The following is a 26,030-nucleotide window of genomic DNA, read 5'->3' on the forward strand; positions in this document are numbered from 1 at the left end:
CTCCAGTACCGCACTACAAGCTGCGCTTGATGTTGCTTATACGGCTGCAAGATCCACTGCTACAGCAGTTATGATGCATCAAGCTTCATGGCTTTCATCGTCGTCTTTTCTTCGCGCAGTTCAGAATACCAACAAAGATCTCCCTTTTGATGGTGGAAAACTATTTGCCAATAACACCAATGATGTGCTTCACTCCATGAAGGACTCGAGAGTGACATTACGATCTCTGTATCCAAACCCCTACAAATAGGAGGAGACAATATAGATACCAACCTAATCAATGTCCACCTGACATATACTCAACAAAGTCATAGACCATAAGAACAACATCATTGCTGTACCAATTCATCGGCTCCATGTCAACCCCCTCCCACTAATAAGCAAATTTGAAGATGTGGTCGAGAGTATAGAAAACATCATCCCTACTTCAGGGACCCCTCTCACAAACAACTGCTCCATCAAGAGGTGCATCACCTCCTCCAATTAGGAGCAGTAGAACTAGTGACCGACCAACACAGAGGAAAAGGGTTCTATTCCCATTACTTTTAGCAGAAAAGCAAACTGGGGGATGGCAACCCATTCTCGACCTCAGATGCGTCAACAAATTCATTATTTAAAAAAAAAAATTGACTCTTGCAACCATAATCCCAACACTGAAGCAGGGAGATTTGGTTTTCAGCCCTTAACCTGCAGGGTGCTTATGTTCATGTGACCATACATGCTGCCCATAGACGTTTTATTCGCTTCGTTCTGGGCTCACAACACTACCAGTACAGGGTCCTACCTTTTGGTCTCTCGACTGCGCCTCATGTATTTTCCAAATTCCTTGCAGTTGTAACAGCTCATCTCAGAAGGAAGGGAATTTTTACTTCGACAACTACCTTTTCAAAGCCAGGACCCTCCAAGAAGCCGTTCAGTCCACAGAACGGACAGTCCAATGTTTCCATGCTCTTGGCCTGCGAATGAACAAAGAAAATCTACACTCACTCCCATCCCACAACAGGAGTTCATAGGAGCACATTTCAACTCACGCAAAAGAATAGCATCTCTCCCACTCCACCTGCTCAACATCATCAACCTTTTGGTTGCCAAGCTGTACAACAGTCCACAGGTGACTGCACGAGATTGCCTACAACTCCTAGGCCACATGGCCTCTTGCACTTTTGTAGTCAGGAATGCTCGCCTCTTCGTCAGGTGTTTTCCAAAGTTGGATGACCACTGCCTGCAGACGGAATGTCCATGGTCTGAACAACCTTTTATACATACCTCCCAGAGTCAAGGACTCCCTCCACTAGTGGACATTGCCTCACAATCTTTGCTCCGGGGTCCCCTTTCTACAGGACGTCCCGCTGGTTATCATAACTACGGACACATCCCTTACAGGATAGGGAGCACACATGCCCCAGTACGCTGCCCAGGGCTTTCGTCTCCTGCCGAGACGTCCCTTCACATCAATGTCTAGAACTCTGAATGATGCGCAATGCCAGCCTCCATTTTCTCCCCTTCATACAAAGCCAACATAGAATCATAGAATATCAGGGTTGGAAGGGACCTCAGGAGGTCATCTAGTTCAACCCCCTGCTCAAAGCAGGACCAATCCCCAATTAAATCATCCCAGCCAGGGCTTTGTCAAGCCTGACCTTAAAAATATCTAAGGAAGGAGATTCTACCACCTCCCTAGGTAACGCATTCCAGTGTTTCACCACCCTCTTAGTGAAAACGTTTTTCCTAATATCCAACCTAAACCTCCCCCACTGCAACTTGAGACTATTACTCCTTGTCCTGTCATCTGCTACCACTGAGAAGAGTCTAGATACATCCTCTTTGGAACCCCCTTTCAGGTAGTTGAAAGCAGCTATCAAATCCCCCCTCATTCTTCTCTTCTGCAGACTAAACAATCCCAGTTCCCTCAGCCTCTCCTCATAAGTCATGTGTTCCAGACCCCTAATCATTTTTGTTGCCCTTCGCTGGACTCTCTCCAATTTATTCACATCCTTCTTGTAGTGTGGGGCCCAAAACTGGACACAGTACTCCAGATGAGGCCTCACCAATGTCGCATAGAGGGGAACGATCACGTCCCTCTATCTGCTGGCAATGCCCCTACTTATACATCCCAAAATGCCATTGGCCTTCTTGGCAACAAGGGCACACTGTTGACTCATATCCAGCTTCTCATCCACTGTAACCCCTAAGTCCTTTTCTGCAGAACTGCTGCCGAGCCATTTGGTCCCTAGTCTGTAGCAGTGCATGGGATTCTTCTGTCCTAAGTGCAGGACTCTGCACTTGTGCTTGTTGAACCTCATCAGATTTCTTTTGGCCCAATCCTCCAATTTGTCTAGGGCCCTCTGTATCCTGTCCCTACCCTCCAGCGTATCTACCTCTCCTCCCAGTTTAGTGTCATCTGCAAATTTGCTGAGGGTGCAATCCACACCATCCTCCAGATCATTTATGAAGATATGGAACAAAACCGGCCCGAGGACTGACCCTTGGGGCACTCCACTTGATACCGGCTGCCAACTAGACATGGAACCATTCATCGCTACCCGTTGAGCCCGACAATCTAGCCAACTTTCTACCCACCTTATAGTGCATTCATCCAGCCCATACTTCTTTAACTTGCTGACAAGAATACTGTGGGAGACCGTGTCAAAAGCTTTGCTAAAGTCAAGAAACAATACATCCACTGCTTTCCCTTCATCCACAGAACCAGTAATCTCATCATAGAAGGCGATTAGATTAGTCAGGCATGACCTTCCCTTGGTGAATCCATGCTGACTGTTCCTGATCACTTTCCTCTCGTGTAAGTGCTTCAGGATAGATTCCTTGAGGACCTGCTCCATGATTTTTCCGGGGACTGAGGTGATAGAATATCAGGGTTGGAAGGGACCTCAGGAGGTCATCTAGTCCAACCCCCTGCTCAATGCAGGAACAATCCCCAACTAAATCATCCCAGCCAGGGCTTTGTCAAGCCTGACCTTAAAAATTCCTAAGGAAGGAGATTCCACCGCCTCCCTAGGTAATGGATTCCACTGTTTCACCACCCTCCTAGTGAAAAATTTTTTCCTAATATCCAACCTAAACCTCCCCCACTGCAACTTTCTATCCACCTTCACCTCCACTTTCTGTCCATTCATCCAGCCCATACTTCTTGAACTTGCTGGCAAGAATACTGTGGGAGACCGTGTCAAAAGCTTTGCTAAAGTCAAGGAACAACATATCCACCGCTTTCCCCTCATCCACAGAGCCAGTTATCTCGTCATAAAATAATGACTGACAACATTGCCTGCATGTTCTACGTAAACAGGCAAGGGAGGGGTGGGGTGATCCCACTCCCTTTCTACTGAAACGATGGAACTGGTGTCTCAGACACAATGTCTGAATGTCAGCTGCATACTTACCTGGCTCTCTCAATACCACCGCAGATGACCTCAGCAGAAGATTTCTCATAGACCACGAATGGGAACTAAACAAGGATATAGTACTAGACATATTCCACACAGGGGGATACGCAACTGCAACAAAGGAGAAATGCCCAAGATTTTGTTCTAGAGCGGAACTAGGCAAACACTCCACGGGGGATGCGTTCATGTTCTCATGGAACACCAACCTAATGTATGCATTTCCCCGATACCACTCGTACACAAAGTACTGATAAAAATACGAACAGACCAAGCCAAGGTCATAATGATTACCCCCACGTGGCCCAGACAGGCATGGTACCCTTTCTTTGCCAAGATGGCGCTCTCCGCACCCATCCCATTACTGTTCCACCCGAATCTCTTGTCCCAACAACGCGGTCTACTACTCCACCCCAATTTAACCATGTTACACCTCAAGGTTTGGCTCCTTCATGGTTCTCTCATGCCGAGCGAACTTGCTCGGAGCAATGTACTCCTTCATAGCACAGCAAATTCTACATGCACCACCTACCTTCGTAACTGGACAAGATTTACACACTGGTTGGCTGCCACAGAAACCGCTCCTTTTTTCCACGCCTCTGCCACTAATCCTTGACTATCTGTTAGAGATTAAACTCTCTAGACTCTCCTTGAGTTCCATCAAAGTCCACTTGGCTGCAATTACAATGTTCCGTGATGCCACTAACAATAGGCCTATCTTTGCTCACCCCATTACTAAGTGATTCCTTAAGGGACCCCAAACCCTATACCCGGATATCAAACCGCCTAATCCACCTTGGAACCTTCTCCTATATTTTTTGCTCAGCCATGAGAATTCAAGAATAGTCCAGAAGGAAGACAGGCAGTCCTTAAGAAAGAAGTATGAAATAAAAAAGTTTACCAACCTGAAGATCCTGCATGTTCAGACTTGTTCCTTTCATCATCTTCAACGCAGCTTCCTCCTGAGAAAGAACACTTCTCATGATGTTTCATTTGGGCAACCAAGCCTTACATTTCTTTGTTGCACTGTTTGCATTTTGCACGCATGCTTGTCACCCACAGGTAGAGGAACTTCATTAAAGAATTCTCAAACTGGGTCTCTCTTATGGCCTGCTGCCATTGTAGGTTTTCCCTTCTAGTGAGAGAATGGTATGGTAGATCTCAAATCAATGAAGGCTACACTGAGAAAGACCTTAAGACTTCTGGAATATGCTGCTCAAACAGTTTCACTTTTGTTTCTACTGCCAGTCCCTCCCTTTTCACATTTATCTCCAGACTTCTTCTCCTTGTCCAGATCTATTCCACCCCAACAATCTTCTGTTCATTGAATTTTTTGAAACTTTGCACTTTTAGAGAGAGGTAAGGGTTTGACTGTGTAGACAAATTTGCAGAGGGACAATAGGGTTGAGGTCTGTTATTTCTCACCTCTATATATTTATTTAAAAACACTTTTGCTGTTAACAAGCATGTTATCTCTGGAGACACAAATCCACAATTTGAGAACTGCAAAACTAAGCATCTCTGATGGTATTTTCTAGACTGAGCACTGAGTCCCATTGGGTGGATAGAAAGATTAACCTAAATAATCTATACAAAAGCCCCTGGAACCCCATAAAATTGCGTCCCTAATCCATGAACTATTGGAACTCATTTACAAAACTTTTCTTAAACATTACATGAATATATTGTCTCATACTATAGAATTAGAATTTATAATCCCTGTTCCATGATGAGATAGTTTTAATTAAGATACATTATAGCTCAAAGATACCTTTAGCAAGGTTTTTTCCTCAAAAAGCATTTTATGAAAAAAATGATTTTTTTAAAAATTATTTTTTTTAAAAATCATTGATTTTTATCCACCCTGGTTTACAGTCCTTACATGGGCAGGGCTGCCACAGCAGCACAACAGAGGGCTCAAAGGTAAGGCAGTGCTGCCTACAAGGGAGAGTGTGCTGTGGATTTGCTAGAACTCTTATCTGTCCTTTCTTAAGAGGCAGGGGAGGTTGGGCACTTTAATAAGTGGGTTCAGTTGTCAATTTGTGGGACAATTAGTGTGAGAATCCCACTCCCATCAATTGCAGTTGCCTCGTATGTGCATTGCTGGAAATCACCATTAGCCTTCAGCATGTCCGTTCACATACTTCAGTTTGTACCAAGTATAGAGCAGAAGAGCACTGTGCAAACCTCCCCAAAGCATTTGATGTTAAAGCTACAGCACCACCTGCTTCTCCACTTACAGGCTCCCTGTTCAGCACCAGTAACCTGCCATGCACTCCTCATACTCCAGTCCTGCATCTCTTTTGAACAGGGACTGCCAGGTGCACCTAATTTTATGATACCTTTTATGTGGACAAAGTATAGCATGGCTGCTCCTGGATTCCTCCCAGCCGGTGGGGTGGGGTGTTGGATTGTTTTTCCCCAGATATACTGGCTTGTATTTTCCCAAGTTGAATCTCATTTTTATTTTCTGTCCATAATTTTAACTAGAGGGTTGCAATTCTGTCTTCTCCCTTCCCTGCTGAACAGTTAAATCTTCCACTGCTTTTACTGACCCTACCTCAGAACCTCCTCCACGGGAGCCTAACCTGCTCCTGTAGAGTTCTTCCTTTGTTGTGTCTTGTCTTAGCATGCTTTCCCTCACTGCTTCCCTTCCCCAGGGACTCTGGCATCTTCCCCTAGGGATCTCCTTGTACCTTGTAGGCCTTAGCTCAGGGCTTCTCCCACAGGAGCCTATGCCACTCCCTGTGGGTTCTCCTACTTGTCAGAGAGTCCTACTGTCTCTGCAGTCACAGTCTCAATCTCTTTCCCCCAAAGAATTCTTCATTGTGTTGTCTTTTTCCTAACTCTTTCACAGCTTGGATCACAAATTATTGTTCAGTTGCCATATGACAGTCACTTGAGCAGAGGGGGGCTTGCTTGCTGCTGGGTCACAGGCAAGGCTGCGCCTGGCTTGCTTTAAAGGGTCCACCAGCCTTTGACACTGCTGTTCTAGATATCTTATAAGACCAGACCTGACACCGGCTGCTCTGAGACCCCTCTCTAGAGAAATTCAGAACCCCATACTCACGCTGGAATCCTCATGTGCATGGGGAGTGGGCATAAAAGCTTTATTTCTGTTCAGACATTTTTAAGGGAACATGAAACGTGACCATTTTAGTGCTTGCAGCTGCTGAATTTTGAGCAAAGGAAGGTGAGAGATTTTAAATAAAATACCTTGTGGAGGGAAACCCCGAACCAAAAAAAAATTGAAATGAGAGAATTTGCTTTATGGGGATAGCCAGTTCTTCATACCCCCAAAAGGGTTCTCTTTAAGGGTTGATCCATTTTAATTAGCCTGAGAAGGCAAGCTCTGCTAGGTTTCCTGCCCTTCTGCTGATCTACACCTGTGGTACTTTACAGAAAATGTCCAGTTTGTCCCATGGATGCACTGAGACATGGAAGATACTGCTATCTGTTAAGATCATATAGCTTACTGTTTGTTTGTCTTGGTGTAAATGGACTGGTTTGTGTGTCTGGTTTTGGGATGGAGGAGTAGTGGTTGAAGTGTCTGTAGACTAAAGGACTAAATTGTATTGTTTTGTTTTGGTGACTAGAGCCACTGCTGAGTTCTCTTCTGCGGAGGATGCCGAGGCTGGAGGCTTTGGAGATCATGCAGTTAGTGAACTGCCCAGAATCCTTCACTCCAGATATGCGGTGCATCATGGGAGAGTCGCCCACGGTACAGGGCTACTTTGTCCTGGCTGGAATGAACTCGGCTGGCACCTCTTTCGGTGGAGGAGCAGGCAAGTAAGTGGCTCACCAGCAATGTTCCCTCTAATTTTTTATAACCATATGTGGAATGAATTACACCTCTACCCATATATAACGCTGTCCTCGGGAGCCAAAAAATCTTACTTATAGGTGAAACCACGTTATATCAAACTTGCTTTGATCCACAGGATCGCGCAGCCCTGCAGCCCCGGAGCACCGCTTTACTGCATTATATTCGTGTTATATCGGGTCACGTTATATCAGGGTAGAGGTGGATGTTATGTGCACCGGTATGGAAGTGACGTGTGACGGGGGTGGGACCCAGGGGTTCGGAGTCTGTGGGAGCTCAGGGCTGTGGCAGAGGGTTGGGGTGCGGGCTCCAGCTGAGGGTGCGGGATATGGGGTGGGGCCGGGGATGAGGAGTTTGGTGTGCAGGCTGCCTCTGGGCTGGGGCCGGAGGACTTCTCTCCCCCCCCCCCCCAGCCCTGTCCCCACTGGCGGCAGCCCCTGGAGAGAGGCGCTTCTCCCCAACAGCAACCCTGCACACCCCCAACTTCCTCCCCTCCCCGTCTACCTCGCTTCTCTCCCCGGCCTGCGTGGCTCTTTATAGCCTGCTGCGCAGCTTAGAGGGAACTTAGCTCACCGGTATAGTGTGGTTTTGTGTACCACAAGACAACATGCAGAATTTGACTATATAAAACTGTTTGTCAATTCATGGGAGCCTGAGCTTAGTCAAGAAAGCAGCCTGGGTTATGAAAGAGCACTGCATTTGAGAGGGTGAAAAGCATATTGCATTTTCTCTGATTTCCTTCTCCGTGGGGGTGTCTGACTAATCAGATTGTTGGCTTTCCTTGTGCATCTTCTTTTGGGCTCCACATGTCAAGGACCAACAGTTTGTTGAAGACTGATGAGGCTCCTTGCAGGGTCCACCAGTCCTGTTCCTTTTCCCAGCTGGCAGAAATAAATGCTGAGCACAGCACAGCTCATCTTGTCCCCTATGCACAGGCTGGGTGCATTGCCTCTGTGGGGCTGCCACAAGAGGGGGGAAACTCCTAAATCCTGGACCTGCAGGCCAGCCTCTCTCAGGCCAGATTGTTCAGGTGACTCTGAGTTAATTTTCACAAAAAATGCAGGCGATAAAATACTCTCTACTATAAATACTAATGTGAGTTAAATGTTGGTGAAAGGTTCTGGGGTTCACAGCCCTAGAGACTCATTTATATATTTCCCAAACAAACTTCCCCCACACTTCCTTCTGCCAGCATCCCAGGGTTGTGATGACTCCCTGATAGGTTAGACTCTCACACAAATCCAGGAACTTTGACAGAATTGTACAAATCACATCCAGGAAAAAAGGCTGCATTTAAAATGGCTGCTGCCCCTCACCCTAGTTTGCCCTCACCCAGTCTCTCCTATTGTGGTTCCATCTTGGCACTCTGATCTGGCCCAGCATCCTCTGCCCCCACCCATTGCCTTCCGTTAGTCAGGATCCTTCCTAACATCCCAGCCCCAGAGCGACCTCTGTTTTTTTCCCCCTTCTTCTGTGATGGCTATTGGTATCTAGATTTAGTATCCGTTTGGTTCTGATAGCCATTAGTTGTCAAATGATTCACCAAAAAAAAGGGAATCCTCCATTTTTCTCGGTCATAATAAGGTCCATAGCACCATTACAGGAAGATCTGCAGGCTATTTCAGTTTTTGGGTCAGAACCAGACCTGTCCATTTGTCCGTTCAAGCTGTCTTGACATTGCATTAACATAGCTTTCTCCGTAGATTTTCTGATGACCCCTTTGCTATTGTCTCTGCCAGCCAAATGTATTGAACTGTTCTGCTTTAGTTTGGGCTGCTCTCTTCCTTTTAGCTTTCTGTCATTCTGACTTGACAGGGGTCTAGAGTACACCCTCCAGGCCTAGCTTAGTCATTGCCGGAGGTGTTGCCAAATGTAACCTCCAACTTGACAGGCACCTTCTGCTAAGGCGTGAGCCTGCACCAGGTACTGGAAATGACAAAGATTAAGCATACTTCAACCCTCCCTGCTTTGTGTATCCTAAGGATATAGCATAATGCTAAATTATAAACTGCTAATCTGATGCTCTGTGGTTTCACTTGCAGTGTCCTCAGCTTCCATTGCTCTGTGTGGTAAATTTCATTGCAGTGGGAAGTTAATAATTCCATTATCTGGTGGCTGGTTTTGTTTTAGATTGAAATCTCCCAGCTCCCATTGGTTTCTGTATTATTGTAACCACCTTTTTCAAAGCCTCTGCTGATTGCACGAAATCCTGGTGCGCAAATTCTCTTTACTCCTTGACTTAAGAGCTAGACTCTTGCTCATAGTGCTTCAATTAACATCCAAATCCTCCTTGGTTTCTGCCTTCAACTAGGTACCTGGCTGAGTGGATGGTAAATGGTTGCCCATCAGAAAATGTTTGGCCACTGGACCTGAAGCGCTTTGGTGCCCTTCAGAGCAGTCGCACCTTCCTCCGTCACCGCGTCATGGAAGTAATGCGTAAGTCACCTTCCAGTGCACTCACTGTTCTAGTCTAGATGGGTTCTTGTGCTGCGCTTATCACCGTAGCACCCAAACATCTGGCACTGGTGCACTGAGCAACATGACGAACATCTGTCAAGTGGTGTTCTCTTACCCTCTTCCCCCAGGGGAGAAATGTTTTTCAGGGGAGTGTCTTGTTTTGATGGGGTTTTAGGTTGTGAAAATATATATATTCATGTTGCACTGTATCTATGTTAGAGAAGACAAGATCGAAGAAATGCACCTTTCATTTGGAGTGGAAGGTGGTGAGGTTGTGATGACTCTGTCTAGCATTCACAGAGGTGTGTAGGACTCTGTTGTCTCTGCTGCACCTCTTCTTCTCCCAGCATTGAACTGCAGTCATTCTGAGGGCCACGTTCTCCTTTCCGGCCCTCTGGGTGGCCACGCAGCCTTTGCCCAATAGGAGAGAGCACCTGGTTTCCTCACAGAGAGTCAGTAGCACTCCGCTCGTCTGTTCCAGAGAGATGCTCTATAGTGGCGCTACGGACCCCTTTGTGCTTGTCTGCTCACCCAACACCACTTCGACCTTGTGGTTTTTATCCTGGGTAACACATCTTCTGCATGCGAGTCCCGTGCATGGCCAGCTAGGACTCCAATAGAATAAAGGCAGTGCAGAATGGTGGATTATCTAAGTCTTTAAATCAAGATTTAGAATTTATGGGTCTATTACAGGAGTGGGTGGGAGAAGTTCTGTAGCCTGCGATGTGCAGGAGGTTAGACTAGATGAGCCTGATGGTCCCTTCTGGCCATAAAGTCTGAGTCTGTGAAAGTTTCCACCTAAAAGCATTGTGTTATCCCAAGCATCCTGATAGTTTGTGTCAGTATAATGTGAAAATGTAAATTTAGGAATATTGAGTCTAATGATCTTTTATCAGTTCTAAAGGTTTTAGAGACACGCTCCACTGTCATGGGCAAAATGGCTCAGCATGCTGCTGCTGTGTGTATTTCCCCTCATGCCACCATTTCTAATCAGTTGAGGCCCATAATCTTGTATATTAAGTGCCTTGTAGGGTGAGGCCCATCATTATGTGTTTCTTCGTATCACTGGGTAATCTTGCGTGAAACAAAACTGAGCTTCAATAAAGAGTGGCTTTAGATGCACCCAGGAGTAGTAAAGAATTGGCTGAGCAGCTCTCTAAACTATTAATATTTTTAACAAATCTTGGGACACTGGGTAAGTCCCAGAGAAGTGGAATAAAGCTAATGTTGTACCAGAATTTTAAAATAAGGGCAAATGAGATGACTTGGGTAACTATAGGCTGGGTATCCTGACGACATTCCCAAGCAAAATCATGGAAAAGCTGATATGGGATGCAATCAGTAAAAGATTAAAGGATGGTAGCATAATTAATGCCAGTCAGCATGGTTCTATGGAAAATAGGTCTTGTCAAACTAACCTAATATCCTCTTTTGATGAGATTACAAATTGGATTAATAAAGTTAACTGTGTTGACATAAAATACGTAGACTTCCTGTAAGGTATTTAATTTAGTCCCACATGACATTGGTTTTGTGTAGTGGTACTTTTTTTTAAAATGTAGTTCATATTACATTGATCAAAAACAACTGATAGACCTCAAGAAGTAACTGTAAATGGGGAATCATAGTCCTTTGGGGGTATTTCTAATGATTCCAGTGAGGATATGTTCTTAGCCCAATGCTGTTCAATATTTTTTTCAACAATCTGGAGGAAAATCTAAAATCATCGCTGATAAAAGTTGCAATGACACAAAAATTGGTGGAGTAGTAAATAATGACGGGGTCATACCCACTGATCAGGATTGCTTGGTAAATTCGGCTCATCTGAACATGGTGCATTTTAATGCAGCCAAATACAAGGTCATACTTCTAGAAATAAACACATTTACAAGACGAGTGACAATGTCCTGTAATGTCCTGACTCTGAAAAAGATGTAGAGGTAATGGTAGATAACCAATTGAACATGAGCTCACAGTGTGATGCTGTAGCGAAGAGGGTGAAAATAATCTTGTATTTATAAGCAGGGAATATCAAATAGGAGTAGGGAGGTTGTATTACCTCTGTTTACAGCATTAGTGAGGCCACTCTTGGAATACGTGGGCACCAGAACTGGACAACACTTGAAAAAGGATGTTTAAAAAATTGGAAAGGGTTCAGAATAGAGCAACGAGAATGCTTCGAGGTCTGGAAAGAGACTTACGAGATTATGACAAGAGACTTAAGAAGCTCAACCTATTTAGTTTATCCAAAAGTTGGTTAAGAGGTGACTTGATCACAGTCTGTAAGGGTCTAAATGGGAAAGACATTTTTGACAGTAGAGTGCTCTTTAATTAAGCAGGACAAGGCCACGGTTGGAAGCTGAAGCTGACAAATTCAGACTAGAAACAAGATGCAAACTTTTGGCGGTGAGGATAATTAGTGTTTGGGACAACTTACACAGAGATGTGGTGGATTCTCCATCACTTGTAATATTTAAATCTAGACTGGATGTCTTTCTTAAAGATATGCTGTAGCTCAGAAGTTATGGGCTTGATGCAGAAATTATGGGCAGAGGTTCTACGGCCTGTGTTATGCAAGAGATCAGACTAGATGATCATAGTGGTTCTTTTTGCTGTTTAAAATCTATGACACATGCACCCAGCTGCCATGGCATAGGATTTGGGGGCAGGCTGGTGAGAGAAGGCTAGATATGGCTCCAGATATATGTAATCCAGCCACCCATTGGTAATAGTGGAGTAAGGCTGCTCCATAATCTAAAACTATAGTGTTGTGTTATAACCAACAAACAACAATCAGAACCTAGAATAAAACCAACAAAGGAGTGCTTGTGGCACCTTTAGAGATGAACAAATTTATTTGGGCATAAGCTTTCGTGGGCTAAAACCCATTTCATCAGATGCATGCCATGGAAAATACAGTAGGCAAATATATATACACAGTACATGAAAAGATGGGAGTTGCCTTACCAAGTTGGGCGGGGGGGTGTCAGTGCTAACAAGACAATTCAATTAATAGATCGTCTTGCAGTCAGCAATTTTATGAATCCTTTTCCTGCTCCTCCTCATCTCAGCTTCTGTACTGCATCGAACTTACCAGTGTCCTTTGAAGAGCTGACATTTGAATGACAACACTTCAGAAGTGACATACTTGATATAATGGGACAGCATTGAAAAGTGAAGTTTGATACCATAAGGAGCAGCAAAACAGCTGAATACCAGAATTCTTTCTTCAGCTATGATTTTGCTACCTTATAAACTCTATAGAAGTACTGCAGAATGGGTACATTTTAACTGTTAGAAAGGAATACTTGTGAGGAAGGGCAGTCTTTATAAGGAAGCTGGGCTGAAGTGTCAGCAAGTTAGCTGATATTTGGCCACCCTTGACCATTACAGCCCTGATCTATGATCTGAAGGTTCCCCGTTGGGACTTCCAGACTGGCAGGCAGTTGCGTACTTCCCCTCTGTATGATCGCCTGGATGCCCAGGGAGCCAGATGGATGGAAAAGCACGGATTCGAGAGACCCAAGTACTTTGTCCCACCAGGGAAAGGTGAGATCATATTCTCCTCTGCATAGAGCATTCCTGTTGATTTAATGTGCATTGCAGTCAGCTTATGAATTGTTCTCTTGATTCTTGCCTTCTATAGATCTGTTGGCATTGGATCAGAGCAAGACCTTCTACAAACCAGATTGGTTTGACATTGTGGGGTCAGAGGTCAAGTGCTGTAAGGAGGCTGTGTGTGTAATTGACATGTCATCTTTTACCAAGTTTGAAATAAGTGTAAGTACCTCAGGGGTGACAAAGGGACAAACTGGCAAATGCTGTTTATTGTGGGCTGTTCGCTGCTTTCTTAAAATGCTGAGTCATAGAATATCAAGGTTGGAAGGGACCTCAGGAGGTCATCTAGTCCAACTCCCCCTGCTCAAAGCAGGATCAACACCAACTAAATCATCCCAACCATGATTTTGTCAAGCCTGACCTTAGAAACCTCTAAAGAAGGAGATTCCACCACCTCCCTAGGTAACCCATTCCAGTGCTTCACCACCCTCCTAATGAAAGATTTTTTCCTAACATCCAACCTAAACCTTCCCCACTACAACTTGAGACCATTACTCCTTGTCCTGTCCTCTTCTATCACTGAGAATAGTCTAGAACCATCCTCTCTGGAACCACCTCTCAGGTAGTTGAAAGCAGCTATCAAATCCCCCCTCATTCTTCTCTTCTGCAGACTAAACAATCCCAGTTCCCTCAGCCTCTCCTCATAAGTCATGTGTTCCAGACCCCTAATCATTTTTGTTGCCCTCCGCTGGACTCTTTCCAATTTTTCCACATCCTTCTTGCAGTGTGAGGCCCAAAACTGGACACAGTACTCCAGATGAGGCCTCACGAGTGCCAAATAGAGGGGAATGATCACGTCCCTCCATCTGCTGGCAGTGCTCCTCCTTATGCAGCCCAAAATGCCATTAGCCTCCTGGGCAACAAGGGCACACTGTTGACTCGTAGCCAGCTTCTTGTCCACTGTAACCTCTAGGTCCTTTTGTGCAGAACTGCTACCTAGCCACTTGGTCCCTAGTCTGTAGTGGTGCATGGGATTCTTCCTTCCTAAGTGCAGGACTCTGCACTTGTCCTTGTTGAACCTCATCAGATTTCTTTTAGCCCAATTCTCTCATTTGTCTAGGTCCCTCTGTATCCTATCCCTACCCTTCAGCATATCTACCACTCCTCCCAGTTTAGTGTCATCTGCAAACTTGCTGAGGGTGCAATCTATGCCATCCTCCAGATTATTAATGAAGCTATTGAACAAAACAGGCCCCAGGACCTAGCCTTGAGGCACTCCTCTTGATACTGGCTGCCAACTAGACATGGAGCCATTGATCACTACATTGATCTGGCCCCATGGACTTGTGCTTGTCCAGCTTTCTAAATAGTCTTGAAGCACTTCTTTCTCCACAGAAGGCTGGTCACCTCCTCCCTACACTGTGCTGCCCAGTGCAGTAGTCTGGGAGCTGACCTTGTTTGTGAAGACAGAGGCGAGAAAAGCATTGAGTATATTAGCTTTTTCCACATCCTCTGTCACTAGGTTGCCTCCTTCATTCAGTAAGGGGCCCATACTTTCTCTGATCACCTTCTTGTTTCTAACATACCTGTAGAAACCCTTCTTGTTACTCTTAACATCCCTTGCTAGTTGCAACTCCGTGTGATTTGGCATTCCTGATTTCACTCCTGCATGTCTGAGCAATATTTTTATACTGTTCCCTGGTCATTTGTCGAATTTTGCACTTCTTGTAAGCTTTTTTGTGTTTAAGATCAGCAAGGATTTCACTGTTAAGTCAAGCTGATCGCCTGCCATATTTACTATTCTTTCTACACATGGGGATAGTTTGTTCCTGCAACCTCAATAAGGATTCTTTAAAATACAGCCAGCTCTCCTGGACTCCTTTCCACCTCATGTTGTTCTCCAGGTGATCCTGCCCATCAGTTCCCTGAGGGAATCAAAGTCTGCTTTTCTGAAGTTCAGGGTCTGTATTCTGCTGCTCTCCTTTCTTCCTTGTGTCAGGATCCTGAACTCAACCATCTCATGGTCACTGCCTCTCAGGTTCCCATCCCCTTTTGCTTCCCCTAATCATTCTTCCCTGTTTGTGAGCAGCAGGTCAAGAAGAGCTCTGCCCCTCGTTGGTTCCTCCAGCACTTGCACCAGGAAATTGTCCCCTACGCTTTCCAAAAACTTCCTGGATTGTCTGTGCACTGCTGTATTGCTTTCTCAGCAGATATCAGGGTGATTGAAGTCTCCCACGAGAATCAGGGCCTGTGATCTAGTAACTTCTGTTAGTTGCTGGAAGAAAGCCTTGTCCACCTCATCCCCCTGGTCCGGTGGTCTATAGTAGACTCCCACCATGACATCACCCTTGTTGCTCACACTTCTAAACTTAATCCAGAGACTCTCAAATTTTTCTGCAGTTTCATACTTGAGCTCTGAGCAGTCATACTACTCTCCTAGATACAATGCAACTCCCCCACCTTTTCTGCCCTGTCTGTCCTTCCTGAGCAGTTTATATCCATCCATGACAGTACTCCAGTCATGTGAGTTATCCCACCAAGTCTCTGTTATTCCAATCACATCATAATTCCTTGACTGTGCCAGGGGTGACAGTGGACGAGAAGCTGGATATGAGTCAGCAGTGTGCCCTTGTTGCCAAGAAGGCCAATGGCATTTTGGGATGTATAAGTAGGGGCATTGCCAGCAGATAGAGGGACGTGATCGTTCCCCTCTATTCGACATTGGTGAGGTCTCATCTGGAGTACTGTGTCCAGTTTTGGGCCCCACACTACAAGAAGGATGTGGATAAATTGGAGAGAGTCCAGCGAAGGGCAACAAAAATTATTAGGGGTCTGGAACACATGACTTATGAGGAGAGGCTGAGGGAGTTGGGATTGTTTAGTCTGCGGAAGAGAAGAATGAGGGGGGATTTGATAGCTGCTTTCAACTACCTGAGAGGTGGTTCCAGAGAGGATGGTTCTAGACTATTCTCAGTGATAGAAGAGGACAGGACAAGGAGTAATGGTCTCAAGTTGCAGTGGGGGAGGTTTAGGTTGGATATTAGGAAAAACTTTTTCACTAGGAGGGTGGTGAAACACTGGAATGCATTACCTAGGGAGGTGGTAGAATCTCCTTCCTTAGAAGTTTTTAAGGTCAGGCTTGACAAAGCCCTGGCTGGGATGATTTAACTGGGAATTGGTCCTGCTTTGAGCAGGGGGTTGGACTAGATGACCTCCTGAGGTCCCTTCCAACCCTGATATTCTATGATTCTATGACTTCCAGTTCTCCCTGCTTGTTTCCCAGGCTTCTTGCGTTTGTGTGTAGGCACTTAAGATAACCCGCTGATCACTCCTCTTTCTCAGTATGAGGCAGGAGCCCTCCCCTCTCGCGCTCTCCTGCTTGTGCTTCCTCCTGGTATCCCACTTCCCCACTTACCTCAGGGCTTTGGTCTCCTTCCCCCGGTGAGCCTAGTTTAAAGCCCTCCTCACTAGGTTAGCCAGCCTGCTTGCAAAGATGCTCTTCCCTCTCTTCATTAGGTGGAGCCTGTCTCTGCCTAGCAATTATTCTTCTTGGAACAGTACGTTCCATTGGGGATAGATATAGAAGGAAAAATTGTATGATTGTATGTATGTATTGCTGCTTTTACCACATGCCTGTAACATTCTGATTGTATGATTAGTATTTATTTGTACTACCCTTTGTGGTTTAATTTAGAGTATTTGTGACAAAATTAATTAGAATTAATAGACTTAGCTTTCTGAAAATTCTTGGATATTCTTGTATTATGTGAAAAGCCTTGGCCATCTGTGTAATTACCGTTACGAATTGAGAGGCTTTTGGTGGGATGAATCATGGGGTGCTATGTAGAACAGCCTGCATGACTTTGCATTGCCCTGCAGCTTGTTGCTCAGCCAACTAGCCTAATCCTCTCTTTCCATCTCAATCCCTGCAGTCCACAGGGGATCAGGCACTGGAGTTTCTGCAGTATCTCTTCTCGAATGACCTGGATGTGCCAGTTGGGCACATTGTGCACACAGGCATGCTCAATGAAGAAGGAGGGTATGAGAATGACTGTAGCATTGCACGATTAAATAAGCGCAGGTAAGTCCGCACAGCAGCATCCTTATTTAACAGTCAGTCTCTCTGTGTTCTTGGCATTAATTTCAGTTTCCATAGTACCTCTTATTGCAGATAAGTCAGAGTCTTCATTTTCTTTCCCTTTTAGTAGTCCTTTGCTGCAATTAAGTCTGATTTCTCCACCCCCACAGAGTCCTAATTTCCTCACCCAGTAGAACCACTGTTTGTAACAAGGCAACGTGGGGAAAAAACATCTTTTCTCTGTTGGTGCAGTAATAAGCGTATGTTTTTAAAAGGACGTGTGTGACCAGTCTGTTTAGAGCCTGAAATATTAAGCTTCTTAAAAGGAAGGTAAATTCTATTCAGCAAGCCTTTGAAGCTGTTATTAATGTTTTCCTAATTATTTAAAATACAAGACAGAATGCACACACATTGGATTCTAGGCAGCCCTGCCAGCATAACTGCACTGAACCCTCACCACCTCTCTCCTTGATTATTTAACTCCACATATCTTGTTGTATGACTTCCCTAATCATCAGCTCTCCAGATTATAGCCTGTGCAAACTTCTATTGCCTGCCCCCACCCCATAGATGTACAGTGTAGCATGGTCACATGGCCCAGTGCTTGGAGAGCTCCACTGATTTCTCATTCATTTCAGGATCAAGTCCAAAGCTTCCCTCAATTTTAAAACTCTCCATGGATATGTTCCAATCTATCTTGTATAGCTTATATCTCTCTCCTCCGTTCCCCTCTTACAGGATCAGCTTTCTTTATGTCCCACTGCACAGTCTCCCTATTGTTAGTGTGAGAACCTTCTCCTTTGCAGCTCTTGCTGTCTGGAACAGTTTCTTTTTATCTCGTCATTGCATCAGTTCTCCATGTGTTTTCATATACCAGGTGAAAGCATTTGTGTGACCCTCGTAGTTTTCCCTCCTATTATTCATTTTTTCAGCTGTTTTATCTAACTCAGTAAAGCACTTTGGGGTTCACTTTGTATGAAAGACATTAAACCAAATAAAGGTGTATTAGGTCTTCAGAGAGATAAATATAAATACCATTCATTTTACTGTATCAAATTGAGTTCTGTTTCCTTGGAAACTGATACAAATAACCCCCCAAGGTGTACCGACAGGTGGTTTTTCACTCATTTTTCTTGAAACAGGAAATTACACAGGGAGTAGAACCACTTATTGGTTATTGGAGTAGCTAGAATCTTGGTGGCTGCAGAGAGGTGTGAATAGTTAATTCTTTGCATTGTGGTCATGACATTTGAGATGCCTCATGTTCTTTGGGAATTGACACCATCTCTAGTCCAGTTCTTGTGCCTCTATTCCCTAAATAAATCACCAGCACTCTTAACACTCCAAGGCTATGGTTTCCCAGTGAAATCAGTAAATCCAGTGACTTTATACGTGGTCTTAGCAAAGCAATTTGCCTCTGTTCTTGTTTGCTCAGGGGATTACTGCCTGGCTCCAGAGTTCAGAGACGTGAGTTTTGGTGTGGGATCCCCGAGATAGAATGAAAAGGTTCACCTTGTGGCCATCCAGTCACTGTCCTGCTTTTAATTTTCTATTCTAGCTTCTTCATGATTTCTCCTACTGACCAGCAAGTCCACTGCTGGGCCTGGCTCAAAAAGCATATGCCTAATGACAGTAACTTGCTCTTGGAGGATGTGACCTGGAAGTATACCGGTAAGACATGCCTGGAGGCAGAGGTGAAATTGCCCTGAAATTCTGCATGCTTTTTTTTTTACTATCACTGCACGCTAATCAGTTGTGTAATCTGTCTGCCATGACACTCAGGTCTTTTTTCCTGAATGGTTACATAGAACCCAGTAATGTGTCTGAGTAGTTCAAACTGTTCCTTCCAATGTGCATAAGCTTGGATGCCACTTCCACTTCCTCATAGGCTCCCAAGAGAGCAGCTAGCTGACCCCTGGAAGATCTTTTTCCATTTCTAGTTTCTGTGAATCTCTATAAATCTTGTGACTGTTGTCCATAGCAACAATTGATACAGAAATCAGAGACTGGAAAAAGGTAAGGTAAGCATGCAGCCAGATGGAACCTTCCCCTTCATCCATCTTATTACTCAGTAGTAGAAAACCTTTTCCTTTCTCCATCTAGCTCTCAATCTGATTGGCCCTCGTGCAGTGGACGTGCTGTCAGAATTATCCTATGTCCCGATGACTCCAGAACACTTCCCCTCTCTCTTTTGCAAGGTGGGTGACTTGCATTTACAGATGAGTACAAATACTTAGAATTACTGAGATAACTGAACTAGGTACTTAGCACTACTCAGAGTGTATTTTTATTTTCTCCCTTTAAAATCTACTTACTGATTATACAGCAGAGTTTCTTTGAAATGGACTTTATTTTGTGTAGCTGTAGTTCTGATATCTCAGTGTATGTGACAGTAATGGAATACGAAGCCACCAGTCACTGGTGACACCTAGGATCAATTTCTGTAGAGTTACCATCTCCGCCCTTTACTATTTAGAGGCTCAGCAGATGCTTTTGTGTTGTGCAGCCTCTTACGTGTCTTGAGACTGCAAGCCTTTGTCCAGTCCTTGCTCATACTTCATTTCAGGAGTAACAGCCGTGTTAGTCTGTATTCACAAAAAGAACAGGAGGACTTGTGGCACCTTAGAGACTAACCAATTTATTTGAGCATAAGCTTTCGTGAGCTACAGCCACATCCGATGAAGTGAGCTGTAGCTCATGAAAGCTCATGCTCAAATAAATTGGTTAGTCTCTAAGGTGCCACAAGTCCTCCTTTTCTTCATACTTCATTGTTATGATTACACTTGAGTCATTCATAATTGTTTATTTGCCTTGGATAATGTATCATTCCTGTTGGATTCCAAAATACCTTGCATGCATCCTCACTTGCAAGAATGCCTGAGAAACAGATTAAAACATTGTCCATTCTGTTAGGTTTTCAATGCAAAATTGTTTTTGAAAATCTCAGCCATTTCTGGCAATTTTGTCTGAGCCAGGAGGTCAGGCAGTAAGACAGAAAAACAATGTCACAGTCCGGGAGTAACCATAAAGTGTTCAGTGCAAGTAAGAGAATTTTTCCTGCAGTTTTCCACCAAAGTCTAGAAAACTACCTGTAATTTTCCAGAGGCCCTGCTTCAGAGATGTGTCAAAAAATAAAGCAGAAGTGCTACACTATTGTGTGGATTGTAGTCTGTATTTTACTTAATAAAAATCATGATTAGAAAGGTTCCAAATGAGAGAGCATCCATTTATCTTAAGTTTCTTGAGCAAAATAGTTGGCTTTTATCCTTCTAAAAGACTTAATTTCTATCAACAGGAAGAGTTATTTACATTTACTTTTTGGGTAACTGGGGCAGGCCTATTAGGAGTCAATTAGCCAATCAGGAGGTTTGGTTGCTTTCAGTACCACATAATTATAGTGAGGGGTTGGTGTCTGTATCTGACTCTATGGCAACATTCTAATTATTAAGGTATACTTTTGTGTAGTGCACAAATGAGTGGCTTGGAATGCCTAGATCATTTTGGTGTGTGTGTGTACATATTTTTTTTAGGGATGTTCTTATCTTTCCCATCCTCCCTCCAAAACCCACATACACATACTGTTATCATTGTCTATTATCTGATACATCTGACTGGAGAGCACCCATGGACAAAGCAGTTTTTCCACTGGACCTGGCCCCTAATAACCTCAAAATGAATTATGCCTCTTCCTTCCCACCACAGGATCCACTCTCTTGTCCTCTGAGGAAACTCTTCTTAAAATAAGAGGTGGGTGTCCACAGCTCTGCCAGTATTTATGATTGGTATGAATGTGGGCATCTTTCTCATACGGCTTGTGAGTGAAGGATTAGAAATGCAACTCTTCCCGTGTGTGTTTGCAGATCTTATCTCCCAGGAACATCTTTGGCACTAGTGTTTATGGCTTTCCTAATGAGATATATGTTAGTGCAAGTAGCAAATGCCCTGAAAACCATCAACTTCAGGAAATAAGAACTGATCAAATCTCCTTGTTTAAATTAAACTTCACTTTTGAAGTGAGCTCAGATGAGGAAGGGGAAAAGGTTTAGCCCATGGGGTTTGCATTGTGGGTGGGTGGTCCCCGTTCTGGATCTTAGATTCCATGGTCCAGTCTGAACTTTGATTTTCTCTCTTTAACTCCTCCTTTCTGCAGGAAATGAGCGTGGGGTATGCTAATGGGATCCGTGTGATGAGCATGACACACACAGGAGAACCTGGATTCATGCTATACATCCCTATAGAGGTAGAATGGTTTATAAGTCTTAACCAGTCAGTACAGTCCTTATGTCTTTAATCAGTAACACTTCCATCTTAACCATACAAAGATGAATAGGCTTCTTTCCTGTTTGGGTGGGTGTAGTTTTCTTTGACCCTTTTAGCATGGAGAATGGCATTTTGTAATCTGAAGTATACCAGTGCCTTTGCTAGGACCTCTGAATTCTGGAAGTGAAATTAATGCTGCTTTACTTTCAGTCAAACGTGTTTGCTTGCTAGAGTCAATACTTAGCCATTTGTATAAAAGGAAGGTTTACCAGGCCGGACTATTTTCTGCCCTTGGAGTCCAAATCATTCCACTGTAGTTCTTATAGTGCTGTAAAAGATCAAATACTGTTGTGTAGTCATGGGCACTCAGTGCAAGGTCTGGGTCTTATGACAGTGTGGGACAGAGGGAGGTGGGGGTAGGGAAACTACAGCATATTAAATTCAAGATTATGGGAGTCGAATGTTATTCAAAGCCAATTATGGGAAGAATGACCCATTCAATGGAAATAATAGCTGGCAAATTTAAAAACAAATAAATGAAATACTCCTTCCTACAGTGTGTAGTCAGGCTGTGGAAGTCACTGATATACAGGATCAATATACAGGATCAATATACAGGATCAATGTCCTATACTGTGGCTGGCTTTTAAAGGATGGATACATAATTATATGCCCCTTATTTGTAGTAATACTAACTCAGACAGGGTAGTCAAATCTGTCTTTACTGTGTGAGCTGATCTCTGAAAGGGACAGGAAGACGTTTCCCTTCTTTATGCAGCATTACACAATTGAGCAGGTACCTTGTGCAGTCTTTCCTGAAGCATTGCTTCAGAGACGGGGTATTAGAGTCTGCCTCTTGGTGTGGCAGATTGTCCCTTTGTCTTCTCTGATGCTGTGTGTGCTGGTAATCCTGACGTGTTAACTCTTCCCTGCAGTATGCTCTGCATGTGTACAATGAGTTGATGAACGTGGGACAGAAGTACGGGATCCGGAATGCTGGCTATTACGCACTTCGCAGCTTACGCATTGAAAAGTTCTTTGCGTTCTGGGGCCAGGATCTGGACACTTTCACCACCCCTTTGGAATGTGGACGTGAGTTCCGGGTGAAACTGGACAAGGTACTGTGTCTGAGGGTGAATCGGCTCCCTCAGCAGTGTTTGCATGAGAACACTGAAACAAAGAAGGCAAAGCAGTACTGCCCAGAAAAGAGTGCTCTCTAACGGGATAGATTCCAACACAAATATTTTCATGGGGAAGTGGAGAATTTGTCTGTATTAATGACTGATTCTGTTGCATCTTGAAAAGATGCTAGAAACCACACACATGCTGTACTCTCCAGCCTCTAGGGCAGTAATCTCAACTACTTGTTAGTGAAGAATTAGAAATGCAACTCTTCTCGCATCTGTGTATGTTTGCAGATCCTATCTCCCAGCAACCCCTTTGGCACTAGTGTTTATGGCTTTGTGCCTAGTGTGAACCTTTTACGTGGATAGGGACAATGGGTGTGGAGGACACTCAGTGCCTTGCAGGATTCAGCCTATTGTCTAGCTTTCTCCTACCAGTCCCCCTGCCCAGTTTCATTGATGGTGCCAGCACAGCCCATGGAACAAGATTTGTGGTCAGTTCAACTGCATAGGGAAGCCCAAGAGCAGCAAACCCTGGTTTTTTTGTTTTTTTTTTGTTTTTTTTGTTTTTTTTTTGCAGGGATCATCCATAAATAATTGCTGTTATGGCAAGGGGTAGGTAGAGATCGGTGTGACGGGTTGGGTCACAGAAACCCCCTTGGGACTGTCACCTGATGTGCTTGGACTACCTCTGAGCCAGTTTGGGCCTCCCAGAACCCTGCCTTGTTGAGCTAGACACAGCAGTCTGCTCCAATACAGACCCGGGGTCTGAACCATGCCCCCAGAGATGCAGACTTAACTGAAAACAGCTTAAGTGCTCGTGTCACTAGCACCCAGACACTCAGCTCCCAATGGGATCCAAACCCCAAATAAATCTGTTTTACTCTGTATAAATCTTATACAGGGTAAACTCATAAATTGTCCGCCCTCTATAACACTGCTAGAGATGCACAGCTGTTTGCTTCCCCAGGTATTGATTACTTACGCTGGGTTAATTAATAAGCAAAAAATGTTTTTATTAAGTATAAAAAGTAGGATTTAAGTGGTTCCAGATAATAACAGACTGAACAAAGTAAGTTACCAAGCAAAAGCAAGCAAAACATGCAAGTCTAAGCCTAGTACAGTAAGAAACTGATTATAGATGAAATCTCACCCACAGAGATGTTCCAATAAGCTTCTTTCACAGACTGGACTCCTTCCTAGTCTGGGTCCAGCAATCACTCACACCCCGGTATTTACTGTCCTTTGTTCCAGTCTCTTTCAGACATCTCTTGGGGGTGGAGAGGCCATCTCTTGAGTCAACTGAAGACAAAATGGAGGGGTTTCCAGGGCCTTTTATATTCTTTCTCTTGTGGGCAGAAACTCCTTTGTTCTCCTGTGCAAAATCACAGCAACAAGATGGAGTTTGTGGCCACCTGGGCGAGTCACATATCCGTGAATGATCCAGCTTTTTGCAGGCCAATGCCATTGTTTACATGTTAGTTTGAATAAAAGCTTAGATGTGGATTGGCGTCTCCCAAAGTCCATTGTCAGTTAAGTGTTTCTTGATTGGGCACTTACTGAGACTAGTCCTTTCTCAAGAAGCTGACCAAATGCTTCACTGACGCTACTTAGAATCAAACACATTGAGATAGAAGTACCTAGCCAATATATAACTTCAGATACAAAAATGATACACACAGACAACATAATCATAACCAGCAAACTTCAACCTTTCCATAGAGACCCCACTTGACCACCTCTGTACAAGATCTGGTGCAACCATAGGACCCTGGTTGCAACAGTGATCTATACAGTCACAAGTCTCAGAGCGGTAGCTGTGTTAGTCTGGATCTGTAAAAGCGGCAGAGTCCTGTGGCACCTTATAGACTAACAGATGTATTGGAACATAAGCTTTCATGGGTGAATGCCCACTTCGTCGGATGCATTTAGTGCATCCTACTTTTTCACTAGGAGGGTGGTGAAGCACTGGAATGGGTTACATAGGGCAGTGGTGGAATCTCCTTCCTTAGAGGTTTTTAAGGTCAGGCTTGACAAAGCCCTGGCTGGGATGATTTAATTGGGGACTGGTCCTGCTTTGAGCAGGGGGTTGGACTAGATGACCTCCTGAAGTCCCTTCCAACCCTGATATTCTATGATTCTAGTGGAAATTTCCAGAGGCAGGTATAAATATGAAAGCAAGAATCAGGCTAGGGATAACGAGGTTAGTTCAATCATCTGATTTTGTCCTGTTTGCAGGGGTGAGAACTCTCTTGGTAAAGTATTAGGGGGTAGCCATGTTAGTCTGTATCCACAAAAACAACAAGGAGTCCGGTGGCACCTTAAAGACTAACAGATTTATTTGGGCATAAGCTCTTGTGGGTAAAAAGCCAAAGGTTTTTTACCCACGAAAGCTTATGCCCAAATAAATCTGTTAGTCTCCTTGTTGTTTTTGTGGATGCAGACTAAGACAGCTACCCCCTGATACTTGACACCATGGAAGGCACTAAATTTAGTCGTATAAGTGGAAATCCATCAACCTCAACAAAAAACTCGCATAGATACAGACAGACATCGTCTTCCTCTCCAAGTGGAAACAGAGGGACATCATACCAGAGGGACTGAAGGTAAAAAATCCATTGCAATCAACATACTACACTGACTACTGTGAGAGACTCCCACACACTCTCAAAGAAACTGAGGAAACACCTGATCAGCATCCTGTACAGCAGACAGGAGAAGATCGAGAATGAGCTCTCAAAACTGGAGACTCTCATACAGAACCAACCTTTCACACACACTTCCACGTGGCTGGACTTTACAAAAATGAGACAAGCCATTTACAACGCACACTTCACTTCTCTACAGAGGAAAAAGGACAGTAAACTATCTAAACTCCTATGTGCCACAGGGGGCAACAACAGTGGTACCCTGAACTCCCCTAACAATATTGTTAATCTATCCAACCACACACTTAGCCCGGCAGAAGAGTCTGTCCTATCTTGGGGACTCTCTTTCTGCCCTACCACCTCCACGAACATGATGCAGTTCTGTGGTGATCTGGAAGCCAAGTTTCGTCATCTCCAACTCAAGGAATATTTTCAACACACCACTGAACAGCGCACTGAACCACAGGAACCCTCCTACCAACACTACAAGAAGAATAATTCTGCATGGACTCCTCCTCATGGTCAAAATGACAGACTGGACTTCTAAAGAGAGGGCTTCCGCAGAGGTGCACAGGCTGAAATTGTGAACAAACAGCATCACTTGCCCCATAATCTCAGCCGTACACAAAGCAATGCTATCCACAGCCTCAGAAACGACTGACATTATAATCAAAGGGGCTGACA

At 44.3% G+C, this 26,030-nt stretch overlaps 1 protein-coding gene across 18 annotated transcripts in view; it reads left to right on the forward strand.

Annotated features, from left to right (window-relative positions):
* PDPR (pyruvate dehydrogenase phosphatase regulatory subunit) overlaps positions 1-26,030 on the forward strand; it is a 114,564-nt gene that overhangs the window by 36,366 nt on the left and 52,168 nt on the right. For all 18 annotated transcript variants that reach the window (XR_012154441.1, XM_073307104.1, XM_073307107.1 and 15 more), the window contains 9 exons: positions 6,995-7,187; positions 9,533-9,657; positions 13,072-13,227; positions 13,325-13,458; positions 17,169-17,317; positions 18,873-18,985; positions 19,418-19,512; positions 21,465-21,554; positions 22,510-22,692. Coding sequence is in view for 17 of the 18 variants with exons in the window: in XM_073307104.1 (XP_073163205.1) it covers positions 6,995-7,187; positions 9,533-9,657; positions 13,072-13,227; positions 13,325-13,458; positions 17,169-17,317; positions 18,873-18,985; positions 19,418-19,512; positions 21,465-21,554; positions 22,510-22,692 (1,238 nt within the window). In the remaining variant the exon portion in view is untranslated. The remainder of the gene's footprint in view (positions 1-6,994; positions 7,188-9,532; positions 9,658-13,071; positions 13,228-13,324; positions 13,459-17,168; positions 17,318-18,872; positions 18,986-19,417; positions 19,513-21,464; positions 21,555-22,509; positions 22,693-26,030) is intronic.

The sequence above is a fragment of the Lepidochelys kempii genome, chromosome 12, assembly GCF_965140265.1.
Source record: "Lepidochelys kempii isolate rLepKem1 chromosome 12, rLepKem1.hap2, whole genome shotgun sequence".
Taxonomy (NCBI): domain Eukaryota; kingdom Metazoa; phylum Chordata; order Testudines; family Cheloniidae; genus Lepidochelys; species Lepidochelys kempii.